Source organism: Heterodontus francisci, chromosome 8, assembly GCF_036365525.1.
Source record: "Heterodontus francisci isolate sHetFra1 chromosome 8, sHetFra1.hap1, whole genome shotgun sequence".
Classification (NCBI taxonomy): Eukaryota; Metazoa; Chordata; class Chondrichthyes; order Heterodontiformes; family Heterodontidae; genus Heterodontus; species Heterodontus francisci.
The window spans coordinates 71,116,488-71,140,181 of NC_090378.1; the positions used below are offsets into that span (position 1 = coordinate 71,116,488).

Below are 23,694 nucleotides of genomic sequence, written 5' to 3' on the forward strand. Positions count from 1 at the left end.
GGGGGAAAACTCTCCGCCGGCTGGAGTCATACCTAGCGCAAAGGAAGATGGTTGTGGTTGTTGGAGGTCAATCATCTCAGCTCTTGGACATTCTAGACCTAGCTCTAGAACTGCAGGAGTTCCTCAGGGTAGTGTCCTAGGTCCAATCATCTTCAGCTGCTTCATCAATGAACTTCCTTCAATCAAAAGTTTAGAAGTGGGGATGTTCGCTGATGATTGCACAATGTTCAGCACCATTCGTGACTCCTCAGATACTGAAGCAGTCCATGTAGAAATGCAGTAAGACCTGGACAATATCCAGGCTTGGGTGGATAGGTGGCAAGGAACATTCGCGCCACACAAGTGCCAGGCAATGACCATCTCCAACAAGAGAGAATTTAACCATCTCCCCTTGAAATTCAATGGCATTAGGATTGCCGAACCCCCCACTATCAAGATCTTGGGGGTTACCATTGACCAGAAACTGAACTGGAATAGCCATATAAATACCATGGCCACAAGCACAGGTCAGAGGCTAGGAATCCTGCAGCCAGCAACTCACCTCCTGACTCCCCAAAGCCTGTCCACCATCTACAAGGCACAAGTCAGGAGTGTGATGGAATACTCTCCACTTGCCTGGACGGGTGCAGCTCCAACAACACTCAAGAAGCTCAACACCATCTAGGACAAAGCAGCCCGCTTGACTGGCACCACATCCACAAACATTCACTCCCTCCACCACCAACGCACAGCGGCATCTACAAGATGCACTGCAGCAACGCACCCAGGCTCCTTAGACAGCACCTTCCAAACCTGTGACCTCTACCATCTGGAAGAACAAGGGCAGCAGATGCATGGGAACACCACCACCTGCAAGTTGCCCTCCAAGCCACACACCATCCTGACTAGGAACTACATTGCCATTCCTTCACTATCACTGGGTCAAAATCCTGGAATTCCTTACCTAACAGCACTGTGGATGTACCACATGGACTGCAGCGGTTCAAGTCGGCGGCTCACCACCATCTTCTCAAGGGCAATCAGGAATGGGCAATAAATGCTGGCCTGGCCAGTGACACCCTCATTCCAGGAACGAATAAAAAAAAATGATTCTACTGAATAAACATTTCTGAGATACTTGAATTTCAATCTATAGGAATGGGACTTGGGGAATTGGTCCCATGATGAGTAAGTGGCAATGGGACAATTGCTCTAGTTGTAAATAAAAAGTCAGATACTTTTTAAACTGACAGCCTAATTCCTGACAAACATCAACCATCAAAAAAAGCTCCTTGAATCTACAATTTTTTGTTTGACTGTTCAAAATGTTAGCATTCAGCGTTCCTGGCTTTCTTTAAATATATTCTTAAGGGCTACTAATTGGATAACCTTCCTACAGATTTAATCAGATGCTTCAAGGATAGTAAATAATTCAGGATATAATAGGGTAAGTATGTTCTGTCTTTTCCAACACCACCCTACCTCCACCATCCTTACTGCCCATTGTACCATCCTTACCCAAGGCAGGCATGTCATCTATATATGGGCTCTTGGCTCCTACAATTCCTCCGAAGCATTCTTTTTGGGAAGCACAGTATGGTTCATCCAGATGTGTTTTTCCATCGCTATCCACCATACACCATTCACAATCTAAAACGCCAAAACAATCACTGAAACACAAAGAAAGAAGTCAGTCATTAGCCATTGGCAGCCAGATATAGAAATTTTCATTTCCCATTACCCCCATTTTTCTCTCCAAGCTATTGACTCTTGTTGGATAATGGGTCTGAAGACACCAATTGCCCCAGACAGTTGAGTGCTTCCAAGCAGTTTGATGGTGGGAATATCATAGTTGAGCTTAATTCTGTCTTTACCCACTATCAATGCACTTTCCAGGAAGGTTCACAGGCTCGCAATCAAGAGAAAGAACCCTTGCTTTTTTTTCCCCTTTTGTCTCCCAGGATAGGGTTAGTTCAACTGCTTTCCTATCTGATGGTAGTTAATGCTCCGTAGATGTGCAGCAATGCCTTAGTTATTTTACAGTGTTGCCATCAGCAGTCACCCTTACTTTGGTGGGAATAATGTAGGTTAATATACCATCAATTACTACCGCGGCTAATTTTGCTCTTTCGTGAGTTTCAGTAACTTATCCAAACCAGCTCCCCTGAATATGTTCAGACTCTTAAAACAAGAAAACATTCCAATTACGAAAAGACAGAATTAATTTAAAAAAAACTTGATTCCTTACAACTATTTTTTTTTCAAAGGACTCTTGGATTTTAGTTTTTCTGATGGTCAAGGATGAAACAACATATCTGTTGTCTTGAAACATATGTTGCAAAGAGAAAAATTATTGTTCCACACCTTTCCAGGCTCCAGTTTTACACATTGTAACATTACCCGCTTGATGTTCTTTGGTTGCATCTGGTGTTAATGCACTGTGGGAGGCTTTCCTGTAGACTGGGGTCAAAGGCAGCAAGGATCAGTGGTTCCTGATGGACTTCACAACTAGGATTCCTATTTAATTAGAAAAAGAACATGATTACTCGCATAGCAAACATCCACTGACATATCATTTATTAATTTTAAAAATGACTATCCATGTCTCATTTCTCCCCATCTCTCCTGAAGGTGTTGATTTCTTGCTGAGGTATTGTTCCTCAAGTCTCAGCAGCACTCTGGTACCTTGGCCATCATGCATTCTTCACAAGTGAGTCTAGACCATGAGATTCGGCAAGCTGCACCACCATGGAAAACAATAATACAGAATCCAATCTTGTCCTTACTAGACATATGTGCACTGATGGTGTTCAGGAGTGGAAGTCCTAACACAGGATACTGAAAGTCATGGTAGCATTCACAGTGCTGCTCTACTGAATTCAGCTAACTCAGAACAGGCCAAGGATCAAACTGTCTGAATGGGAAAATTTCTATGCTGTACACCTTTACCCTCAAAACTGTTCCGACACTTAGTATTTAAAGAAGCCTGTTTTCTTTCAGACAAGCTTAGCTGCTGCAACAGCATGTTCTAAAAACTCTCAGTCACTAAACTGGCTATTAGGGAATCAACAAATGCAACATTTGAGACTATTTGAAAGCAGTTATAAAATCAGTGAGAAAATGTTGCTCTCACCCAATCATTTTACCAGGACAATCACACTTTAAAAAAAAATTGAAATGAATCTTGCCTGCTTTCTGCATTGGTCAGGTTGCCAGTACATTCGTTCACCTCCAGGGGGCATTCACAGGGGCACTCGCACTCATTCTGTTCCATCCTGAACAATAACAAGTTAGTTATTAACTGCAGGGAATCAGCTCATTACAAAGGAACAAAATTCTCAGGTTCTCAACGATTTGTTTTTTTGAACAGACACAGTTATTGAAAATTGAACTGACAGCACACTTTCCCTTTAAATTATGAGAACACTCCACCCTTTCCCCCTCATCAACCTCCTAAAAGCACATACTGGTCAAACTCCCTCAAACTAACTTGTAATATTTAATATCAGTGACTGGTTCAGAGAAGATAACTCACTTGTTAGATAGTATTCCTCTGGTGATACACTAATGTAGTACTCTTGGTTCTTTAAAGAGGCATGAAACATTGTAACATCAATTACCCTTATAGGAGTTTATGGAGTAAAGTACAGTCCATAAACATACAGGATTTATGCAAAACAATCAGGAAAACCTAATAGATCCAAAGTTCTGGTGGCCAGGAAAGGAGTAACTGGAACACAATTCCAGTGTGGTGGAGCCTGGATCCAACAGATTTCCATGTCATTTGGCATGTGAAAAAAATCCTGATGGAGGAGTTTGGGTGCTGGGGTGGGGTTGGGGGCAGGTGCACTTCTTGTCCACTCAATGCCCAGCAGCAGTTTTGTAGCTGGAGGTATTTCCAGGAATTTAATCATCTCGTATCTGTCAGGTTCAGCAGGTAAGGGCGGCACAGTGCGGAGTTTGCAAGTTCTCCCTGTGACCGCGTGGGTTTTCGCCGGGTGCTCCGGTTTCCTCCCACAGCCAAAGATTTGCAGGTTGAAAGGTAAATTGGCCATTATAAATTGCCCCTAGTATAGGTAGGTGGTAGGGAAATATAGGGACAGGTGGGGATGTTTGGTAGGAATATGGGATTAATGTAGGATTAGTATAAATGGGTGGTTGATGGTCGGCACAGACTCGGTGGGCCGAAGGGCCTGTTTCAGTGCTGTATCTCTAAATAAATAAATAAATAACCTGCCAAGCGCAGATGGAAGTTCTATTGCAGACTTTCTAAATGCCATAAAGAATTGCTGTCCCACTATTTTTTGTTTTATTAATAATTTCAATCATGAGGGCCTCAGGTTCTCCAGTAGGCACTTCTACAGATCCAGGTTGCCCGCCCAAGAAAGCAAATAACTCCATCCCTGCAATTTGGGACACATTCAATGTTGGACAAAACTTTTTTTTAAATCCGTTTCATACAATTTGGGCATCACTGGCAAGGCTAGCATTTGTTGCCCTCGAGAAGATGCTGTTGAACTGCCTTCTTGAACCACTGCAGTCCATCTGGTGCAGGTACACCCACAGTGCTGTTAGGAAGGGAGTTCCAGGATTTTGATCCAGCGACAGAGAAGGAACGGTGGAATATTTCCAAGTCAGGATGGTTTGTGACGTCGAGGGGAAGTCGAGGTGGTGGTCCCATGCATCTATTGCACTCGTCGTTCTAGGTGGTAGAGGTCACAGGTCTGGAAGGTGCTGTCGAAGGAGGCGTGGTGAGTTGCTGCAGTGCATCTTGTATATGGTACACACTGCTGCCACTGTGTGTCAGTGGTGGAGAGAGTGAATGCTGAAGGTGGTGAATGGGGTGCCGATCAAGTGGGCTGCTTTGGCCTGGATGATATCAAGCTTCTTGAGTGTTGGTGGAGCCACACTCATCCAGGCAAGTGGATTCCATCATACTCCTGACTTGTGCCTTGTAGATGGTGGACAGACTTTGGGGAGTCAGGAAGTGGGTTACTTGCCTCAGAATTCCCAGCCTCTGACCCGCCCTTGTAGCCACAGTATTTATATGGCTACTCCAGTTCAGTTTCTGGTCAATGGTAACCCATAATGCCGTTGAATGTCAAGGGGAGATGGTTAAATTCTCTCAGTGAGCCTCATTGCCTGGGACTTAAGTGGCACAAATGTTAGTAGGAATGAAATTAGTAGGTACATGTCCTGCCCCACAGGGACTGTAGGACAACGCAACATTAAATGGGTAATGTTGCAAACTACAATCCTATAGAACACAATTTATAGCACTTTGCTTGATCTAAAAGTGAGGCATTGATATTTTGTAAGCTTTCCTCCTGTTAAATGCTGTAGTGGATGTCAAAATTAGCTTATTTCTCACCAGTTCTCAATGCAGATCATTTAAGTGAGGTTTTTCAAAATCATTGCTACACAAATAATACTTGAACCACTTTTGCAAAATAATTCTGACATTAGCTGCAGTGGGTATAATGCCCCTTGCAAATGATATCAGGGATCATCCTAAGAAAACAAATTTCCATCTTCCTGATAGATCTACTGCAGTATCTATAGTTTATACAAGCTGCACATTAGAATTTTTTTTTTTAAGAACATTACAGCGCAGTACAGGCCCTTCGGCCCTCGATGTTGCGCCGACCTGTGAAGCCATCTGACCTACACTATTCCATTTTCATCCATATGTCTATCCAATGACCACTTAAATGCCCTTAAAGTTGGCGAGTCTACTACTGTTGCAGGCAGGGCGTTCCACGCTCCTACTACTCTGAGTAAAGAAACTACCTCTAACATCTGTCCTATATCTATCACCCCTCAACTTAAAGCTATGTCCCCTCGTGTTTGCCATCACCATCCGAGGAAAAAGACTCTCACTATCCACCCTATCTAACCCTCTGATTATCTTATATGTCTCGATTAAGTCACCTCTCCTCCTCCTTCTCTCCAACGAAAACCACCCCAAGTCCCTCAGCCTTTCCTCGTAAGACCTTCCCTCCATACCAGGCAACATCCTAGTAAATCTCCTCTGCACCCTTTCCAAAGCTTCCACATCCTTCCTATAATGTGGTGACCAGAACTGCACGCAATACTCCAGGTGCGGTCTCACCAGAGTTTTGTACAGCTGCAGCATGACCTCGTGGCTCCGAAACTCGATCCCCCTACTAATAAAAGCTAACACACCATATGCCTTCTTAACAGCCCTATTAACCTGTGTAGCAACTTTCAGGGATTTATGTACCTGGACACCAAGATCTCTCTGTTCATCTACACTACCAAGAATCTTCCCATTAGCCCAGTACTCTGCATTCCTGTTACTCCTTCCAAAGTGAATCACCTCACATTTTTCCGCATTAAACTCCATTTGCCATCTCTCAGCCCAACTCTGCAGCCTATCTATGTCCCTCTGTACCCTACATCATCCTTCGGCACTATCCACAACTCCACCGACCTTCGTGTCATCCGCAAATTTACTAACCCACCCTTCTACACCCTCTTCCAGGTCATTTATAAAAATGACAAACGGCAGTGACCCCAAAACAGATCCTTGCGGTACACCACTAGTAACTAAACTCCAGGATGAACATTTGCCATCAACCACCACCCTCTGTCTTCTTTCAGCTAGCCAATTTCTGATCCAAAGCTCTAAATAACCTTCAACCCCATACTTCCGTATTTTCTGCAATAGCCTACCGTGGGGAACCTTATCAAACGCCTTACTGAAATCCATATACACCACATCCACTGCTTTCAACACTGACATCATTATTGACACATTTATGTCTGTTCAGTGAAGGTCAAGTAGAACAAATGCAATATTTTACCATACAATCAAAGTGGGTAGAAGTTTTTCTAAAAGAATGGTTGCCTTAAAAATACACTCATTAGGATTTAAGTAAATGTTTCTGTAAGTTTTGCAGAAACAGAAAATCTCCAACGTTTATAGCTTTTGGTTTTTTTTTGAGATATTTTGATTGGTCCTTCTCAGAATGCATGCTTGCCCTAGGCAAATGGGTAATGTTGATACTGTAATTTCTTGACAAGGAGGCAACAGCTAGCCTTCTCCCCAGCTTTATGCTGGCTGATAGCAAGCCAGTGATACAGGAAGGATTATTTCTGGGGGAAAGAGAGAGATGACATCATGTGCAGTAAATTCTCTGCACAAAATCGTGGGTGACATTAGCAGTTTGACAGAACAATACTATTTTTCTCATTCCCACAAGCACACAGACTTGGGGAGGTGGGGGTGCACCATGTTCTGAATCATTGTGCCACCCAGTGTTACTGTGTTTGTCACACTTCTATGGAAATTACAGTATCAAATGCAAAATCACAGTGACACTGTCACAGATTCACAGCAAAATGAAGACATGCCACAATTTGAAATCACAATACATTATTCTGCCTACACGATCATGCAGCATATAGGAAAGAAAAAAAAACATTTGCCACATTTTAGTGAAGAAACACAGCTAAAATCTTAACTGATCTTTCTCTTTCAAATGTTGCCTGACCAGCAAAGCATTTTTAGAATTTTAAATTACTATTTCATAGAACTCTTAGAAGTTTACATTTCTTGCCAGCAAGAATATCATAGCTGAAAACAATGGAAACCATCACATATGATAGTGCTCATCAAATCCTGTGACACAAATAATTTATTCCAGCATGGATTCGATGGGCTGAATGGCCTCCTTCTGTGCCATAAATGATTTTGATTAATTCTGTGCAATACTGCACCTTGTATCTACAAAAACATTGTAATTTTACAATCATCAAGTGGACATCATATATAACATCACTGACCTGTGACAGTTTAGGCAAAGCCTGTCCACCATACTGCAGGCACAGAAAGCAAGCGCATCACATGTTTCATTAACAATTCCAAGAAACGCATTGGTACCAGGAATCCTGGTCAATCGGTACTTCGAACAATGGCTACCATGGACAAGGTTGGTTAGATCACCCTATCAAAAGTATTATATATAAATAACATGGAGAAAGCACAAGCATAACATTTTCAAATAAATTCTACAGATATCAATTGGCTTAATGGATAAATGCAGCACATGGCATGCTACTGCGCAACACAGACTAGCTCAATCTCAAGTCTGTGCTAAGTTGAAAGGGTAACTGTTGTAGGTGCTATATTTGGCCTGATCGCCCTGGCATAGAGTGAAAAATAAGCAAGGGGTTCTGTCACTGCTGGTGTAGTTCAGACCAAACAGTTAGTGATAGGTATTAGGCAATTTTTCAGCTTAGTTCATTTGCATCACTTCAGGTGCAGATGTGGATGGTTGCATGCAGCATGCTGGTGGTTGGAATGGAAAATTACATACAAGTGAAATTTAAGGGAAGAGAGAGAATTAAAGGGTTGGAATGGGCGAGGTGTCAAAAATTCTGAAAACTTTTGCAAAGGCTTAGATGGCATCTCAACAAGGCTGACAGGGGAAGGGATTAAGAAAAGCTAAAATGAATGGAAAGGGAACTCTATTCAGGCACAAGTCTATAGGTCAGTAACACAGCAATTGAGCATTCAAACCCTGTTTGATGGCTGCTGAAACAAATATGATGCTGTATGAGGCCCTTGTGAGGTTAGCTCTCTGTGCCACCACAATGCACCATCCCCATGTCAGCACTGAATCAGAATCACAGAATAATACAGTGCAGAAGAGGCCCTTTGGCCCATCGAGTCTGCACCGATGCATTAAAACACCTGACCTGTCTACCTAATCCCATTTGCCAGCACTTGGCCCATAGCCATGAATGTTATGACGTGCCAACTGCTCATCCAGGTACTTTTTAAAGGATGTGAGGCAACCTGCCTCTACCACCCTCCCAGGCAGGGCATTCCAGACCGTCACCACCCTCTGGGTAAAAAAGTTCTTCCTCAAATCGCCCTTAAACCTCCCGCCCCTCACCTTAAACTTGTGACCTCTCGTAACTGACCATTCAACTAAGGGGAACAGCTGCTCCCTATCCACCCTGTCCATGCCCCTCATAATCTTGTACACCTCGATCAGGTCACCCCTCAGTCTTCTCTGCTCCAGTGAAAATAACCCAAGCCTATCCAACCTCTCTTCATAGCTTAAATGTTCCATCCCAAGCAACATCCTGGTGAATCGCCTCTGCACCCCCTCCAATGCAATCACATCCTTCCTATAATGTGGCGACCAGAATTGCACACAGTACCCCAGCTGTGGCCTTACCAAAGTTCTGTACAACTCCAATGTGACCTCCCTGCTTTTGTAATCTGTGCCTCGATTGATAAAGGCAAGTGTCCCATATGCCTTTTTCACCACCCTATTAACCTGCCCTTCTGCCTTCAGAGATCTATGGACAAACACGTCAAGGTCCCTTTGTTCCTCGGAACTTCCCAGTGTCAGGCCATTCATTGAATACTTCCGTGTCACATTACTCCAAAATGTATCACCTCACACTTTTCAGCGTTAAATTCCATCTGCCACTTTTCTGCCCATTTGACCATCCCGTCTATATCTTCCTGTAACCTGAAGCTGCATGAGAGATGATTGTGCCCAGTGTCCAGGGTGTGAAGCTGAGTTTCAGGGCACAGCTGACAAATACAGTCACTAGATGTGTCAACCCTATGCTGGATGGTAGCTATAGGCATCCTTGCAGCAGCTGACACAGCTTTTCATGGGGCTTGCTGACAACCTATAAACCTGAACAGATATTTGCCTATGGTCACTGCCAGGTAAGTGTTCTAGGGCCTGCAGAAAAGACTGGTGACAGCTTAAAAGATATGACCAATCAAGATAGACTCGTTATTGACCACCCTGAAAAGCCTTTCTTCATGCAGTGCCACTGGAAGTCTGATAGCTGCGGGTGGGATGCTTCTGAGGAAGCACCCAGCAATACCATTAGTCAGGCTTTCACACAAGTTAGTGGTGTCTTGAGTCCGCTGGTGCAGATTATTTTGTGAAGAGGAGCTTCTGCATGCAGAAATCATCTGCCAAAGTGAGACACATTAACTTCTCTCTGCATTTGCAGCTGTGGGGTTACCAGTCACTGGCCACAGATCATCTGCCATGCAGCTTGCCCTGTCTGGCATCCTTCACTTCTTCCAAATCCCTTAGATAGGGGGATTTTGATTACTGGCACAAATGGCGGGGAGCCTGCTTCTGTGCTGTACACTCTATGTAAATTGATGTAACATCTACCATGAAGCAGTATTTGATGCAGTGGTGTTGGGGCAGAGCAAGAGGGCGATATTCAACAGTTTCAACCCCTTTATTTCCCATCTCACATTATGATAAAGAATTCTTCCCACAAACTAAATGAAAAAATGTGGCATTAATTAGGGTTGTTCTCCTTTGACCAGAGAAGAGTAAGAAAAGATTTGATAGAGGTGTTTAAAATCATGACGAGTTTTGATACAGCAAATAAAGATTAACTGTTTCCAATGGCTCAAGGGTCAATAACCAGAGGGCACAGATTTAAGATGACTAGAAAAAGAATCAGAGGCATCATGAGGGAAAACCTTTTATGTAACAAGTGGTTAGGATTTGGAATGCACTGTCTGACAGGGTGGTGGATACAAATTCAATAGTAGCTTTTAGAAGGCTAAATAATTGAAGAGAAAAAAATTGCAGGGATATGGGGAAGGAATGGGGAGGTGAGGCTAACCAGATTGCTCTTCGAAAGAGCCAGCGCACACTCAAAGGGCCAAATGGCCTCCTTCCGTGCTGTCCTATTCTATTCTAGGATTTTCCCAATGATATAGGGGACATGTTTCCCCCCAGCAATCGGCACAATGCTCAAAAGAACTGAAGTTCCAACAGGGAGTAAAAACAAGATGACACAAAGTTACAAAATGGCTGAAATAATCTTGCCTGATAATTACTTTCAGCTTGGCTCAGCAGGAATACTCCCACCCTGGAGTCAGAAGGGCCCACTTATTGCACTTGAGCACATAATCTACTCCGACACTCCAGTGCCATACCGAGGAATCACTGCACTGTTGGAGGTGTCGTGTTTCAGATAAGACATTAAACGGAGGCCCTGACTGCTCTCTCAGGTGAATGCCGAGGATCCCATGGCACTACCTGAAGAGGAGCAGGGGCAATCTCTCCCATGTCCTGGCCAGGATTTAGATAGAGTCATAGAGAGATACAGTACCGAAACAGGCCCTTCGGCCTACCGAGTCCACGCATGATAGAAACTCTGCATCTCAGATAAGCAGACATCCCATGCATGCTTCTCCGGTCACCCAGCGCAGTGGCTTGGGAATGAAGTCAGAACCATTATTTAGGGCACAGTTCTATGGAGTTTTAAAGGGGGAAAAAAGAACAGTGGAAGTGAAGGAGGAAAGGAGGAGGAACAAAAAATGCTTTTAATTAAAAGAAAAATCTCTCAGTGCATTACAAAAGAAGGATTTTCAGGAACATGAAAAGTCATTTAACCTACCTCAATTTGATAGATTTCAACTTCACCAACCTTTTCCTTAAAACCAGAGCTCTCAATCCATATTCATGGATGGGTTTCAAATGATTAAAACAATCTACAGAATGGCTGATGCAATTGGTTCTACTTATAATGTACAAGCTGTTTAAAAGCAAACTTACTACAATGCTGGTGTTGAACTTGTAGAATCGCTGCACCGTCCTGTCACTGAAACTGTTGCAAAGATTTTTTTTCACAAAGTTAGGATGGTTTAGAATGTCATTGGCCACCAGAGGTTCCTGACAGGGAAAAAACGAAAAACAATTAGTTTGGATTTTACCATAACATTCTAAAATGAGATGATTAGGTTTTCTTCACGTTTCTGACACCAGGGAAAGTAGACAGGTACTTGTTGCAATCACAGCCCACGGTGCCTTCACCCTACTCAACGGTTTTGTCATCCCCAACAACTTTTTTTCCTCTTCTTGTGAAGGCACAGAAATACATCACAATGGTTAAGAACCCAAACAAAATGACTGATTTATCCATACAAATACTTTCTATTTGTCTGATATGGAGTGTATGCTCTCCCTGTTGGGGCACATTCTATTCTCTAAGGTAATTGGCTCCAATTATCCATAGGGGTACTGCTGGAGCTTAACTGGTTAAAATCACAGGTTATCAGCACATAGCATTGGTATGGTTTTCACCATTTGTCCAACTAGGACCACTAACAGCTGGAGCAGTTAGTCCAATAGAAATTACTGACCAGCCACAGATGTGGCAATGGAGACAAGGTTTCAGACATATACACTAATTTTAGTGAAATACTCCTGACGCGCAACCTGGATAAATGGTGCTTTATGCTCATACTTATTTAACATCTACCGCTATTCCGTGGTGAAGAAAGAAAATCAAACACAAAAACAAAAAAACACTCTCCTTTTCATATTATTTTACCAATAAATGCACAAGAGGTGAAAGTACGCATGCATATGGTGTGTAAATAAGTACTGAGATCATATGCTCAATGACTGTGTCTATTACTCATTTTTATAATTTACTAATCAGAAATGCAATTAGCCATAGCTGGATTCCCAATTAGCTACTGGCTACTAGTATCTGGCTACTAGCTAATGTATCGGACAACACTGAATTAGAGAATTGGGTTTCAGTGTTATTTGAGACAACTAGGAAAAATCCAAGCCCCCAGTGAAAGGTGCACTTTTCTATTGATGAGCCAGCCTTGGTGGTAAATCATCAACGATGCCTTCAAAATACAGCTGGCTGATTCTGATAGTGGGTTGTCTAGTCTGCCACAAAGAATCAAATCCGTTCCAATATTCTATCTCCAAGTACATTATCTTGAAAACAATACAATACCAAAGAAACCCCATTTACCTCTGCCCCAGAAGAAAACTTTCCAGTTTATGAAAAATACTTGCCTACTGTTTTTCAAAATTACCCAACACACTTGGTGTCACCTAAGAATTACTGGAACAAGAATGAGTCCCTCCAAGTCAGCCATCCACTAAGTTAACCAAGTTTTGACCAGTTCCATTAGTGATTGACAGTGATGTCCACTGTATTTACAATTAAACTGCCCAAGAACTAAATGCTCAAGCTATTCTTTCAGTACCTTGTGGGTGATATGTTGTTGCTCCACAGGAGCATGGCCTTTGGGGTCGATCAGAGTTGGATGTGCCAAGAGATAACCTTTATCCTCCATAATAAAGCACCTATTGAAAAAAACCCAGTTCATCAGCACAGGGTGTCCAGGATCGCTTCCATCACTCAAAAACAATTGATGGGCTAATGTTTGAATACAGTAGGCTACCAAACTATTTCATTTTACAAGTTCTGATCACATAAAAAAGCAGCAACCCAGATAATCATCATTTGAATAAAAAAAGGTTATATTAAAAATGAAACACGGATAAAGCACGATATATGCCAATCTGAACAGGTCATATATAGCCTCCATCCTAGAACTGGAAAAATATCAATTTGTGTCTCCTTACTAAAAGTCCACATGGCACAATAGAACATCGGAAATTTTCTTCTTTTGTTAATGCCAAAAAAGATCAGTTACAAGTGACTGTTTTAAATAGTCTCCTTGATGGATCCTGGGTCTTCGTTGAGTAACCCTGTAATGGAGTTACCTGATTTTGTTGCCTCCATCTTGATTGCAGATGGGTAACAAATCCAAAAGAACCTTATAGAAGTATCGCAGTGTAAAGTCAACGCCCATCACTGCTACAGCATGTCCTGGTGCTAAAAGAGATCTTTGGAGGAAGAAAAAAAATACTGAGACACAACTCTCACCAACGTCTACCCAAACAAAGGTGCATCTTGGCTATTTTTGCCACATTTAATTTTATCTCAACTTTCAGAAATTCAATACAAACCATTCTTCACTAATTATTCCAAACTCAACATACAATAAGCAGATATTATGCTCATAGCAACATGGCCAATAGTACAGCTAAATTTCAGCTTTTTTTTCCCAAGGCTTTTTCAACAATAAATAGACCATCTGATAAGATTGAAACTGAGGTACCACTGATCAGGTTAGTTTTAGGGAGAAATTAAAGGGATCCCACCTTCATCAAAAACTTGTTTTAAAAATAAAACTTCTGGGAGAACAGTCATGCAGTTTTTGTCAACCTATTGTCACATCCTTTTCTGTGCAATAAGCTTCATCAATTTGAGTGTTTTTAAACAGAAAAGGGTTTAAGCATCTTTGCAAAAATGGTGCTCCTCTAACACAATGCATAGAATTAAAGCCTTGATGGATATTTAAAATTTAAATTTTACCTGGAAGAATGAATAGTATGGCTGAGAGTGACCACATAACCAGCTCCTCCAACATCAAGGTATGGGCCAGTAAAGGTAATCAGAGCTGGGTTAGCCATTGCATGAAGATACCTAATAACAACAGTACAAAGTCACAGAATACAAAACATACTAAGCGCAAGATTATAAACTTGATATTTTATTTTTAAAAAGGGCAAAACTTTCTTTTCTCCTCAGCTATGTTGTTCCATACCATCCTGCGCCCAGGCTTCCACTAATATTGCTCTCTGGGAAGTTAACAAGAGCCATCACAGTAATACTTTTTTCTGTTTTTCCTTCCTGCAAGGTGAATGGCCTTGGTGCAAGCTCTGCCTCAAATCAAACTTGACTGATAAGTAACAAGGACCTTCTGCTACCACATCATGGCTCAGGCACACCAGCTGCACATTTTGCTTACTGGTTAGCTATCAATGTATGAGCAAGGGCAACAGAGGGGCACCTTAACTGGCCTCAGTGTTTCTGAGCTACAGAAGGGAGAGCCTCCTTCTCCAGATCACGATTCAGTGAACCCTGTTGAAAATACATGCCTAACTATTGAGTGAGAGCATTCTATTGAGTGATAGCTTGGTTGAGGTGTCCCCACAGCTGAATAGCTTACCAACTCAGTGCCGAGGTTGACACATGAAGAATGGCAATTTTGGGTGAGGTACCAGAAAGGAATCATCCTCCATAAGAATTTACGCTTTCAAAAGTGGAAAGGAAAGTGTGAGATGGCGGGTGGAGGTGGGAGTTGTGCGGAGAGGGGAGAATGCGCAGGGGAGGAGAAATATTGTGAAAGCAATTTATTGAATGTGATGTTAACTCTAATTATGAAGCAGAATTTTGCTACTCTTGAGTTATACAAGTTTCCCTCAGTCATAGAACAAACACATCCACTATTTTCTGAGCAGCATGCTCAAGTGGAAAAACAGGCAGCCAAGGGAATCGTTGAATTCAAAACAAATACAAATAAATCAGATAAACTTAGCTGCAACATCAACAAAAAGACATATTAACTACACGAACACAAATAATATCATTAATCACTTCACTGTGTGGACAGGCCCTGTTCACTATGCAAGACGCAATCATTTTTTATATAAAGAGGCTCTGCTTTTGAGGCTATCAGGAAAACTCGTCCTGTGGATCCTGTAAAACTCACCACTGTCTCCTCGTGGGATCAAATGCTTTATCCATGAGAGAACCAGGGTAAATCCGGAGCACCCCATTGGGCGTTGCTATGTAACGCCGAACAATGTAACTGTTCAGGATACTGATTTCCATTTGTGACATCCATTCATCTGTTACGTGACTGGTAGCCATGACTTCGTTTCTGACAGAGGACTAAACACAGGCAGAAAAAAAACACACAGAACTTCTTAAAGACATGTCTGAGAAGTTTCAAAGCTGTGAATCAATCCTGTTAATACGCTTTTTAAACAGACTGTATGAAATTGTAAAGACAGTTCCCTCATATATAAAAGGAGGATTCTGTTCAGATTTCAGTGTTCCAATTTATCCAAGCTAGGGAAAGATAATTTGGCTAATTTCACAGAAGTGAAAAGCTGATCTGTTTCCCTTTGGGTATTTTTTTTATATATTGAGAAACCTAATGAAGGGTTAAGGGCGCAGTGCAGGACACCACCAAGGTCAAAAAGAGTTGGGGATTAGATGAGATAAATCAGGAACTATGATTAGGTGATGTCAAGCTTGGGTTTTAAAAGTCTATAGATTGAAGGAGAAAGGAAAGCCCGAGGAAGGCAAGGAGTGCTGGTTTTGAGATCATCGGAAGACTGAGTTAAGTTTAAAAGATACTGTAAGGAGCCACAATTTTAATACAGTGAGAGTGCAGGCCGAATGAAGGAATGTGTAGATGGTGTATTTTTATTCTAAAAAGAACATGAAAACAAAGTTCAGGGAAGCACGCAACATTAATCTGCAATATATAATTTTCACTAAATTTAGTAGATGTATGAGCAAGTTCCTGAGAAGGGACATTTTAAATCTGATTTACTCTTCTAATTCATTGCTGTAACTAGGATTCTAATTCCATTAAAAAACTGGGGGGGGGGGGGGGGGGGGCGGGGGTTGTGGAGAGAAAGAAAGAAGAGGGTGGCAGAATTTCCATATGTATCCACTTCATCCAGCAGTTCAGTTGGATCTGTGAGATTTCAGTTGCGTCTGCAAAGAGCATTTTCAACTGTATGACAGTAGGGTGAAGTACTGGTGATGGCAGTGATTGGAGAAATTTTACATGATGAATTAAGGGCCCAATACAAAAGGTACATCACACAACATTAAGCTATATTTACTCATGTGATTTTTTTTCTCTTCATTGTGTAAGGATGCAATATAGAAAGGGTCTGAAATTTTTTTAAGCTGCTGAGAGGATATAACTTTCATCAATTTATAGTAAATGTGATTAGAAGTATTTTTCTTTAGGGTACACACATCAACAATTCCCAAAATGGGAATGGCAATTTATGGGAAATAAGTCACTTGTCCAACAAGGCCTTGTGGTCCTGTAAAGTACACTATCTATGTACAATTGTGATTTGAAACTAGCCTGTCACTGATTTAGCCTCATTTTGGCACCGTCATAAGGTAATATTACAAACCACAAACACTAAGCACTTCAGTATAAACAGTGTCATTTTTTGCTCAATGTATAATACAACAAAATAAACCATAATATAGTGCAGGGGCATTGTCTCCCCTTCACCTTTGGCTCTTGGCAGACTTGCTGCTCCAAGTGCCTCTGAGTTTCTGATCAGAGCCTGGCCAGCTGTAGGGATTCAGTGCTGCTCAACAGAGAATGATACGAGAAGACAGCTTAGCTTTTATGCATCAAGTGATAGGACTATGAACAAACCATTCTCTACCCATGATACTCTCTCAGGCTGAACCAGACTGACCTCAGTTTTGGCATCCTGACTCAAACTGAGCTGAGTTTTAAATCACAAGACAACGCTTGGCCTGCAACAAAAAGTTGTGAAATAACAGTGGCACATTTTCAGAAAGTTGACAGCGCAATTTTTATTTAAAGACACACTTTGAGTCCTGGATTGGCGATAAGACGCGTGTTGTCACTCAGATAAGCGGTGTAGTGTTCCACCATGCGTTTGGTCTCTGCTTGACTCAGATGCTCGAATGGAGACGAGAAGCTACCTGCAGACAGCATGACTGTGGGACTTTCTGCAAGACAGGCAATCAGAGCACTGTATTAAATATCACAAACACATGAGGCTTGTGTTAATCATGCTTAAAATACATTATAGTCTCAGGTTAATGAGGGGGTAAACTTTTCAATACTACATGTATTTTCATTATCAGCACCAAGTGAAGTTAAACAGAAAAGGTTTGCTTGAATAAAGAAATTACAACTGAATGTGTGAAAAAAACTATATATGCCCAAGGATGCTGATCAAGCTTTTATCTAACTTAAAAGGTCACATTAACAACAGAAATGATGAACGTGAAACTTATTGCAATGTATTTTGCTCCCTAATATTTTTCTCTTACTTGCAGAATGTGCTGGCTCGTGTTGGGGTACGATTCCATGGGAAGTCCTTCCATACCTTACAGCGTTTCTCATGTGCGAGCCTGGCAGTTAGTGCCGGCATTATACCGGACTATGAAAGCCTATCACAGCCAAGACCAAATATGTTCGCACCTGACATCCAACTACATGCAACTTCCATCAGTGATCAACGTCCAGAGATGCGAAGCATGAAGCCTGGCTGATTTTCCATTTCCTACTGAAGGAATACTCAGGTCAACTATAGCACCTACCAGCAAATTTGGCATGATGCAGAACGGAATCAGAAACATTCTTGTGCTGAATGAATCAGTTCCATAGCACACAGTGCCTCTATCAACTGAAGCTTTGGAAAGCTCACTTTGGTAGAATTTAAATATAAATGACAATTCTGAACCTCAACCAGTTTGAAGGACTGGCTAGGCAATGCATTTTCAAACAAACTGCACAAAAAGTGATAACTGTAGATTTTATATGGACCTATATATCAATCCTAAAAACTAGTAAAAGCTGACCAAACCTCCGAACAGTTACCACCTCAAGTATGGCCCTATCATGCAAAAATAAGCAATTATGACCTTTTACAACTTAAGCTGTGGGCATACCACCATTCCTTCATCTGCACCAGAAAGGAAAAGCAGAAATCATTAAAGTACGAACGCACTCTATTGATGATGCATTTCCAGAGGGCTCAGGAGCATGTTTTGAATTTTTATATTAAAATTAACTAGATTGCATCTAAACACTTGGAAATGTCATAATAAACAGATTTTTAATCTAAAGAAGCTATATTTGGAGTTTCAATAGACCAACCAGACCATCTGTTACCCAAAAGTTGCCTCAACAGTTCTTCTCCTGCAACCAATTTCCCCCACTGCCCCATTGGTACTCTTCTCCTAATCCAATTCAGAAAAGGGGATATTCTTCCATTCCTCCAAGTGAGGTTGCAACCCTTCCCACTAATTTCAAGAGTCAGAAGCAGCACACTTGCAGCAGTCTACTCTACATTAGCTCTATGCAATGTTCTGGTGGCAGCACTATGAACTCCCGTTAAATACAGAAAAAAAAAAGACTTATATAGCGCCTTTCATAACCACTAGACATTCCAAAGCACTTTTTGGCCAATCCTGTACTTTTGAAGTGCAGTCACTGTCGTAATGTAGGAAACATGGCAGCCAATTTGCACACAGCAAGCTCCCACAACAGCAATGTTATAATAACCAGAACATTTGTTTTTGTGATGTTGTTTGAGGGATACATATTGGTCAGGATAGCAGGGACAACTCTTTTCTTCAAAATAATGCTGTGGGATTTTTTTTTTTTTTAAGTCCACCTGAGGGGGCAGATGGTGCCTCGATTAATATTTCTTCCAAAAATTGACACCTCCAACAGTGCAACACTACCTCAGCACCACACTAGAATGTCAGCCTAAATTTTGAGCTCAAGTCCTAAATATAAGACTTGAACCCACAACCGTCTGACTCAGAGGAAAAGAATGCTACCAACTGAGGCATGGCTGTCAAAGAACAAAGAACAGTACAGCACAGGAACAGGCCATTCGGCCCTCCAAGCCTGCGCCAATCTTGATGCCTGTCTAAACTAAAACCTTCTGCACTTCCGAGGTCCATATCCCTCTATCCCCATCCTATTCATATATTTGTCAAGATGTCTCTTAAACGTCGCTATCGTACCTCCTTCCACCACCTCCCCCGGCAGCAAGTTCCAGGCACTCACCACCCTCTGTGTAAAGAACTTGCCTCGCACATCCCCTCTAAACTTTGCCCCTCGTACCTTAAACCTATGTCCCCTAGTAACTGACTCTTCCACCCTGGGAAAAAGCTTCTGACTATCCACTCTATCCATGACACTCATAACTTTGTAAACCTCTATCATGTCGCCCCTCCACCTCCGTCGTTCCAGTGAAAACAATCCTGGTTTATCCAGCCTCTCCGCATAGCCAATGCCCTCCAGACCAAGCAACATCCTGGTTAAACTCTTCTGTACCCTCTCCAAAGCCTCCATGTCCTTCTGATAGTGTGGCAACCAGAATTGCACGCAATATTCCAAGTGTGGCCTAACTAAGGTTCTGTACAGCTGCAGCATGACTTGCCAATTTTTATACTCTATGCCCCAACCGATGAAGGCAAGCATGCTGTATGCCTTCTTGACTACCTTATCCACATGTGTTGCCACTTTCAGTGACCTGTATGCCCAGATCTCTTTGCCTGTCAATACTCCTAAGGGTTCTGCCATTTACTGTATACTTCCCACCTGTATTAGACCTTCCAAAATGCATTACTTCACATTTGTCTGGATTAACCTCCATCTGCCATTTCTCCGCCCAAGTCTCCAACCCATCTGTATCCTGCTGTATCCTCTGACAATCCTCATCACTAACCGCAACTCCATCAACCTCTGTGTCGTCCGCAAACTTACTAATCAGACCAGCGACATTTTCCTCCAAATCATTTATATATACTACAAACAGCAAAGGTCCCAGCACTGATCCCTGCTGAACACCACTAGTCACAGCCCTCCATTCAGAAAAGCACCCTTCCACTGCTACCCTGTCAATTTAACTTTTCATGATATAACCAGTGCTAGGTAAAGCTTCTTATTCAATAAATGGTGTTAAACATCTCAATAACATAGCCTCTTAATAGCTTCTTCTGATATAGCAAAACTTCAAATAAAAATACACTATTGACAATTCCCTCCCCTCACTTATCAAATAACCTTGCAAAACAGTCTCTCAGGTGGCAATGGTGGACGATTACAAACTAAGAAATGAGTCTGCCCCTCAATCTTGACTGGCATCTGAATTTCACCTTCACTTGTGGATAAATTTGCTAGCCTTAGTTATTCATTTGACTAGCTACTGGAAAAAAGGCTAATAATTCTTCCCTGCACTGTTTAAATACGCCTATCAAGGAAATGGTTCTGCACTAAAATGTTTTGCACCTGAGCAAGGAATGTGTTGGTACGAAGGCACAAAATGGATTCATTTCAGAGGATCATTGATAGATTGACACAAAATACATGAAGGTTCCAGATTCCTGCCTGTACTCCATATTTAAAAGTCACTTTGCAAATAGACTGAATTCCACAGATTTGAAATGGATCGGTTGGATCAAGATTCTAATAGGTAGAGCGTGCAAACAATTATAGATTGCTGAGGCATTCATATAAATTGCCGACTCGTGTTACCCCATGCTAGTGCGGGACACAAAGTGTTCTCCAACCTCCTGATTTAAGCATCTTAGCTCATTTGACATGCAAAAATCCAGAGTCTGCCCCTGTGTGGATGCTGACAGCTTGAGTGCACAACTCTATGTATATGTACATGCACAAATCATCAATGTTCATGCATGCACAGACACTGCAGATTTGCGCAATTAATTGAGGTAGGCTGAAAAACACAGATTTCAGAATTATGCCACTGATATGTTGACAGGGTTGAAGAAAAAGATAGCAGGTCTTAATGTGGCTTTTAGAACATTTTGGAATTTATGATCTTTACTTTTCATTAGGCTAACAAAAAGCCATAAATCAGTGACTCAATGCTCATTCAAACTTCTCGTTCAGTAACGCATCAACACCGAGCATCATAATCGTTAGATAGTTTGCTTCCTCATGCTGCTGTGCTCATGATCTTATCCATATTATGATAGGGAGCATGATGGAAAGACAATATGTGAGCACGATATAATTCTCTACATAAATAGAAAGAAAATTGGAGAAATGCAAGTTACGTCATCATCAAGCCTTTTCCATGTTCTGCTAACAACCATTTCAGAGTACAACTGGTTTAGGTCTGGGGTAAGTAACCCAGCTGCCTTCTTAGTTATAGGTGACCCAGGGCAGGGTGGGGTGTAGGGGTGAGCAGCAAGGAATATCAGAAGTCACAAATCCTCAAAGCATTTTTTGAAAATTAAATGTTCCTTACCCAATGTTGCTAACTGCTTGAAGTGCAAGCAGGAGGCGGGCTGACCCAGCAGATCCAATCTATGGTAGAGAAGCTTACTGCTTGGTGCAGTGTTCAAATTCTTCAGGTGCTTGACTGGTACCTCAGGCTGTACCATCACTATACAGAGAATAAAGGATGTGTCCTGCACCTGCACAGACAGAAGTGTCAGAGTCTTTTATATTCACGTTTAATTATAACTTTATCACGGGAATGCCTGTGGCACAATTTCCAGTAACTTCCAGACAGCAGAATAGAGGAAGAAATTTCACTGAACAGTCAAGTCTCCTATCTGTGTAATAAAACATTTGACTAAATACACTACAAACATTCATCAAAATAATGCTTTGGAAATGCCTGACTATTGAGATGGCAGGGTTGAGGAGCTCAAAATAAGTCAACAGAATAAAAACAGAAAATTGGAATAGCTGGCGAGGTCATGAAAAAAATTAGAAAGACAAGGATGGGTTTGATCCCCCTCGAGTTAAATTCTGAATTTTAATCACAGGCAGTATGGAGTTGCCACAGGCTAGGTATGACCATGGAGAGAGGGAATTTTAAAAAAATCAGAGAGGAAAATGTTCCCCCAGGATCATTCTTCCAGACCTATGGCTGGTTCACAGCAGCATTCATAGAAGCCCAGAAGCAGGTTAGCTACCTGTCTTTCCATTGCAGTTCAAGCATTGCTGAAACCCAAGTAATCAAAAGTTAAGAGTTTAACCCTTAATAAAAATAAATGCAAGGACCTTTGAAATGATTGCAAGTTTAGTCATGATTGTAGCACTGAGCATTAATAAATGACCCACCTACAGTGACATTGTATTTATGTTGAGAAGCAGCTCTCAAAACAGCTTGGGCTCACAGTACTCTGGGATTCAATGCACTTCTATTCTTTGGCAGGTTGCACTGCACGACAACCAATAACTGCACACAAACAAATCTATTTCTGGCTTCAGGACCTCCACAAATGGCTGGGGAATATTTCTACAGCTCAATGAGAGGAAAGCATGCAGATGAGCCATCACCTCTGCCTATGGACTGAAAACGAAGTCAATGCCTCTGGAGGTCAAGTTTATATTTGCCCTGGGATCCTGTTGCCTTTAGCTGCACTGACACAGCTATTTCCTCAGGTGGGTTCGGAACACAGGAGCAGGAGTAGACCATTCAGCCTATCCAGCCTGCTCCGTCATTCAATTAGACCATGGCTGATCATCTACCTCAACATCACTTTCCCACACTATCCCCATATCCCTGGATCTCATTATCTGTCAATTTCTGTCTTGAAAATGCTCAATGATTGAGCTTCCACAACCCTCTGGGGTAGAGAATTCCAAAGATTCACCACCCTCTGAGTAAAGAAATTCCTCCTAATCTCAGTCTTAAATGGCCTACCCCTTATTCAGAGACTGAGACTATGTCCCCAGTTCGAGACTCACCAGCCAGGGATAACATCCTACCTACATCCACCCTGTCACGTCCTGTAATAATGTTCTAAGTTTCAATGAGATCACCTCTCATTCTTCGAAACTCAAGAGAATACAGACCCAGTTTCCTCAATACTCCTCATAAGATAATCCCGCCATCCCAGATTTTAGTCTGGTGAATCTCCATTGCACTCCCTCTATGGCAAATATATCCTTCCTTAGATGAGATGATCAAAACTGTACACAATACTCCAGGTGTGGTCTCACCAAGGTTCTATACAACTGCAGCAAAACTTATTTACTCTTGTACTCAAAACCCCTTGCCATGAAGGCCAACATACCATTGTTGCATCTGCATGCTAATTTTTATTGACTCATGAACAAGGAAACTCAGGTCCCTTTGGACATCAAAACTTCCCAAACTCTCACCATTTAAGAAATACTCTGTCTTCCTGTTTTTTCTACCAAAGTGGATAAGTTCACACTTATGCACATTACATTTGCCATGTTCTTGCCCATTCACTTAGCCTGTCCAATTCCCCTTGAAG

General features: G+C 41.8%; 1 protein-coding gene across 3 annotated transcripts in view; it reads right to left on the bottom strand.

Moving 5' to 3' along the window:
* Positions 1 to 23,694, bottom strand: part of cachd1 (cache domain containing 1) — a 190,041-nt gene that overhangs the window by 10,883 nt on the left and 155,464 nt on the right. For all 3 annotated transcript variants that reach the window (XM_068037313.1, XM_068037314.1, XM_068037312.1), the window contains 11 exons: positions 21,705 to 21,873; positions 17,273 to 17,415; positions 15,383 to 15,564; positions 14,203 to 14,313; positions 13,548 to 13,670; positions 13,025 to 13,124; positions 11,568 to 11,684; positions 7,789 to 7,949; positions 3,168 to 3,254; positions 2,380 to 2,496; positions 1,498 to 1,649 (listed from right to left, as the gene is read on the bottom strand). In XM_068037313.1, coding sequence (XP_067893414.1) covers positions 1,498 to 1,649; positions 2,380 to 2,496; positions 3,168 to 3,254; positions 7,789 to 7,949; positions 11,568 to 11,684; positions 13,025 to 13,124; positions 13,548 to 13,670; positions 14,203 to 14,313; positions 15,383 to 15,564; positions 17,273 to 17,415; positions 21,705 to 21,873 — 1,462 coding nt within the window. The remainder of the gene's footprint in view (positions 1 to 1,497; positions 1,650 to 2,379; positions 2,497 to 3,167; positions 3,255 to 7,788; positions 7,950 to 11,567; positions 11,685 to 13,024; positions 13,125 to 13,547; positions 13,671 to 14,202; positions 14,314 to 15,382; positions 15,565 to 17,272; positions 17,416 to 21,704; positions 21,874 to 23,694) is intronic.